Source organism: Vicia villosa, unplaced genomic scaffold (assembly GCF_029867415.1).
Source record: "Vicia villosa cultivar HV-30 ecotype Madison, WI unplaced genomic scaffold, Vvil1.0 ctg.001710F_1_1, whole genome shotgun sequence".
Lineage (NCBI taxonomy): Eukaryota > Viridiplantae > Streptophyta > Magnoliopsida > Fabales > Fabaceae > Vicia > Vicia villosa.
In genome coordinates, this window is record NW_026705706.1 from 124,549 (window position 1) to 129,898 (window position 5,350).

Sequence of the window (5,350 nt, forward strand, 5' to 3'; positions counted from 1 at the left end):
TATTTTCAGGAAATAAAAGAGGACGTCTCTGGTGAAAGCTTGGAAGTGATCATTAGAGTGCGATACCCTCTGTGAGTCACCTCTCTCGAACTCGTTCTGAAACATTGAGGTCAATGTTTAGTTCAAGTTTGGGGGAGGCTCTTCTCTTTGCATTTTATTTTTATGTTAGTTTTATGTTATTGGTATCATGTGAAACCATAAAGTGAATTCTGCCCAAATTTTTACCGAAATTTTAAATTTTTTGTTGAAGAAGTTTTGATCCTAAAGAGCGATCGGGAATAGTATATAGAGATGAAGCGAGGATTGTTTGAGGACAGGAAGTGCGGAATAATGTGACAAGAGGTTTGTTTAAGCACCCTTGGTTCCCTGAAAGAGATACGAGTCTAACGTGTAGATTTGCACCATAGTACTTGTCTCCTGAGAAGTACTTCTCGAGTAGTTTATTGATACAGTCTGGCATAATTCGGATTCACTTGCATGATGGCTGGTTGAGAAAAAAAAAGAGATATAAAGTTGGTACCAAATGATGAAAAGGCGGTAAAAGGCAATCGACTCGCTAAGTTGGGTAACCCTCACCCGGTTATTCAGCCCAAAGGAGATTGATCCCCAAACGTCGTCCAAAAGGACAATATATAACTGCAAGGTTTGAAAATTTCATCGGTAATAAAAAGTAGCCAATGCTGCTAGTTTGGTGCCAGGAAAAAATAATAAGAAGCCTTGATCCGTCTCATGCAGGTGATGATTATTATAAGAAATGCAGTGCCTTAATATGATTGTCCGAATGAAAGAGGAGGAAAATCGGAAAGAGACTTAAGTGCAAAGCATAGTTGGAGAGGTATCCGAAACGGGAGCTTGAGGATTAATGTGGTAACAAAACTCGTCGCGTCATGTGAATGCCAAATCACTGTTTCTTGATCAATACAGACAGATATCTCACGTATGAACACCGTGTGCTTTGAAGGCCATGAACTTTTGTAATTGTCGCTTGAGGTCAAGCAACGGTTTAAGTTTGGGGGAGTTTGATCAGTGGTTTTCACACGTATTTTTATCGTTGTTTTTAAGTATGTTTAAGTTTTGTTATTGAGTGTTTTTTTCTTTATTCGTCATTTTATGCTTTGGTTGTATGTTTTAATGTTTCCAGGTTCATATGGAGAAACCGGAGTAAATCAGTGCGAAACTCGGAAGTTTTGAGGAAGTTCAGAAAACATGCTACAGGAGGCCTGACACGGGTGGCCGTGTTGCCCAACACGGGCCGTGTCAGGAAGAGAGCCGGGAGCAAGGTTTGAGAGAAAGGAAAAACAGTGGTGCAACACGGGTGCCCGTGTTGCTCAACACGGCCCGTGTTGCTAAGTCTGGGACCAATCAATAAAAATAAATATACCAGGGGACCAACACGGGTGCCCGTGTTGCTCAACACGGCCCGTGTTGGGTTTGACGCTGATTTCAGTGAATTTTATGATTTTGTTCAGTGGTTTGCCTGCAAGGGTGTTTTTGGTATTTCCAACCAACTTAAGTGAGTCTGCACTATTTAGGAGAGCTTTCAAGATGAATTAGGGATCTTTTTGCCACACGAAGAATTGGAGGATTGAGAGAAGAAGCCTATGCAATTGGAGAAGAACGGAGAACTCTCATGAGCGGAAGCCATTGAAGATCAAAGTTCATCATCTCTATTGTAATGTCTTTATTTGATATCTTTGTAATTTCTTTGGATGATATGAGTAGCTAAACCCCCCAATGCTAGGGGGGTGTCCCTGATTAACATTTGTGATGATTTTTAATTCCGAATTTCAATAACATGTTTCTCTTTTACATTCAATTTAATGGTATAAGGTTTTTAATGCTTTCCTCGTCGGACCAACTGGATTGATTTATGACTGACAATTAGGATTGACCTCCATTGTTAGGGTTTTTATACCATTATATTATAGTAGATATCACCTAGGACTAGGGATACCCTATAGTAACCGGATTGTTCTTGATTATAATAATATTTGATTTGATCACTAATTTCGAAGGACTTTGGGATTAGGATTTCAATGTTCCAAAGTTTGCCCACTAAGGACTTAGGAGCAAATACCCTTAAGAACCGGTAATTGATAAGTTGAACTTTGTTAATGAAATAAGGGTTCAGAATTGTTACATGTTAATGCACACACCTACCCTGGCATGTTACTCATATTTGGCCAATTAAACCTTTTTAAGTTTATTTGCAATTTAATTTGTAATCACAAAAACCAAAACCCCGAGGCTTTTTGTTTAATTGAAGTGCGACTAACTCTATAATCTCACGCAGTCCTTGAGATCGATATTCGGGGAATTTTCCCTTTATTACTACAGAGGCAAAATAGTACACTTGCTATTTCGCCGATCACAAATACCCAAAGACCTTGCATTAATTCATTTTCAAGAATCATTTTAAGGCAGTAGATTTGACCAAAATTCATTTTCAAGATTAACTTCGTTCCGAAACAGAATTTCTTCATCTTCATGACCATTCTGGGATGCTGATGCCTGGGGAGGCAGTTGTGGCATTTCGAATCCGACTTGACTATTAATATTGTTATCCAACCTTCTATCAATGTGTTTCAAATTCATGTCAATCATACATGACAAATTATTCAAATCAGCCTTAAATGTATTGTTGGACACAATTTTCGCAGCGTTGAGACATTCAAACATGTACATTGTCATCTCTTTCACCCTATTGTCTCTCCGTTGCTTGTTTAGTTGTTCTTTAAATTTTAAAACCCTTTGTTTCAAGAAAGTCTCTTGATTCAATATTTTTTTGTTTTGCAAAAATTCAGGCATTGTCTTGAATTTCGAGAGAACCTTTTCGACTCCGTGTGGTGATGGCCAGATCTCAGGATGAGGATCATAAGAAGAGCCATAAATTAGAACACAAGCTTCAACTCCACAAAGCATGGTTATTTCATCAATCATCTTCATCATACTCTTCGTCCTTTTCTTGTATGTGGTTTTTCTTGCCGCATCATTCACAATGAAAGCAAGTTTCACCTTTTTTCTAGTCATACTTGTGACTATATATTAAAGGAAAACTAAAACTGAAAAAAAAAGTTTTTTTTAGTAAACAAGATAACATATACCGGTGAACTAAGGGTTCACCAACCTGTTTACAAAAGGGGGCACAAGCCAGAGCAAGGAAAAAATACAAACCAATTGACATTATGATAAGAACCGGATCGGATCTTTGACAAAATCATAATAAGAAAAATTGGGATGAGTATTTTCTCCACAAAAAGACCACCTCCACACAAAAGCTTTGATGTTCCAAACAACATTATCAAAGCTCCAAATCTCTTCCCTAAAACAAACCCCATTCCTACTTATCCATAAAGCCCAAGAAATTGCTAACCAAATAATATCTACCTTCCTATCTAAAACTTTCTTAGATATACAAAAGGAATGCCATTCCATAAAACTTGAATGACTCTCTTTCTCAACTAACCCCTCTTTACCTATCCACCCCGTTATGTCCCTCCAAATATTCTTTACAAAAGAACAAGAAAAGAAAGAATGATCCCGATTCTCCGGATCAATCTTACAAAAAGAACACAACGAGGCATCAAAAGATTGCGGAATACCTCTAATCGCGAGGAGATCTTTAGTAGGGAGCCTATTAGCAAGAAGCCTCCATCCAAACGCCTTTATCTTGAAAGGAACCTCCGCATTCCAAATCAAATTCTTTGCTTCATTATGTCTACCAATCGGACCAAACGGAATGCGGTAATAAGCATACTTCTCATAACAAGACGCCACCGAGAAATCTTCACCCCTCGGAGTGATCCATTCCGCTCCGTCTCTTTCCGAACCTATCACCCCATACTCTTCCAAAAAGCCTCGGAGAATGCCCCATTCAACCGCCACCTCATGCACAAGAAGCCGATTCTTGGAAATGCCACAATTTCCCCAAGTCAACCTATTATCCACCCATCCTCCCATTGCCTCCACCGACACCATTTTCAAACTAGAAGCCTCATAGAGACTCGGAAACACCTCTTTCAAAATCATCCCATTCAACCACATAACATCCCAAAAAGGGATATTATAGCCATTCCATAAGACAAACCTACAAGAAGAAACAAACGGGTCAAAAAAAGAGTTACTCCCCAATTTCACTAAATCCTTCCACCACATCAACGCCTTCCTCCTCTCTATGGGATCTACGGCCCCTCCCATCACCTTTAACACCAAATCACCATACCTCTCCTTTAGAACCTTGTACCAAAGAGAATCCGCCCCTTGAATAATCTTCCATCTCCATTTACTCAAAAGAGCCAAATTAAAATCCTCTATGTTTTTTATGCCTAACCCCCCCCCCCTTCTCAAAAGGTTTAGTCACCTCCCTCCAACTAATCCAATGAATACATCTCTTATCCTCACCTCTCCCCCATAAGAAACCGCTTTGAAGACGCGTGAACTCCCTCGCCACTTTGTTCGGCATCTTGAAGAAGGACATCGCAAAAACGGTTAGCGAACTCAAAATGGACTTCAACAAAGTAATCCTCCCTCCTAGATTTAAAAATCTATTCTTCCAACCCGCCAACCGGTTTCTCATCTTGGATAAAAGAGGTTCCCAAGTCTCATAATTTCTAGGATTAAACCCCATCGGGATCCCTAGGAAAAAGAAATTACTATCTTCAATCTTACAAGATAAAACATTCGTGGCCGCTTCCAAAAAACTCCCATTTAGGTTGATCTCAATAAGCTTGCTTTTGTGATAATTTATGCCTAAACGCGACACCAACTCAAAAGCCTTAAGCACCGCCTTTATTGCCCAAATATGTTTCGAATTCCCTTTCCCTACCAACAAAGTATCATCCGCAAATTGAAGAATATCGATAGGACAATTCCGATTGATTAAAAAATAATCAAATTCCCCAATCTCAATAGATTTCCTCACCAAACCCGATAAACCTTCCGCCACCAAAACAAAGAGAAAAGGTGATAGGGGATCACCTTGCCTCAACCCCTTCTCCACCTCAAAGTCTTCCATAGGACTTCCATTCACAAGAATCGACATATGACTATTGAAAACCAACTTTTCCATCCATCCTCTCCACTTTGCTCCGAACCCCATCCTACCGAATATATACCTGAAGAAATTCCAATTCACTTTATCGTAAGCCTTTTCGAAATCTACCTTGAAAAGGATACAATCCTTTCCCTCTTTCCTCGCATAATCAACCACTTCGTTAGCCACCACCACCCCTTCCAACATTTGCCTACCCGGAACAAAGGCGCTTTGACACGACGAAACAACGGAGCCAAGAACTCTCTTTAATCTACCCGCCAATAATTTCGAGACCACTTTGTACATACTCCCCACCAA

At 39.6% G+C, this 5,350-nt stretch overlaps 1 protein-coding gene across 1 annotated transcript; it reads right to left on the reverse strand.

The window, feature by feature from the left end:
• Positions 1-2,415: 2,415 nt before the first annotated feature.
• LOC131636388 (agamous-like MADS-box protein AGL80) lies at positions 2,416-3,030 on the reverse strand. The gene has a single exon (XM_058906993.1). It carries the CDS (start codon positions 3,028-3,030, stop codon positions 2,416-2,418), a length of 615 nt encoding a protein of 204 aa, XP_058762976.1.
• Between the last annotated feature and the right edge of the window lie 2,320 nt (positions 3,031-5,350).

What these genes read in the sequence shown, in the direction of transcription:
- LOC131636388 (XM_058906993.1), bottom strand. Translation starts at nt 3,030, where the DNA reads ATGACTAGAAAAAAGGTGAAACTTGCTTTCATTGTGAATGATGCGGCA.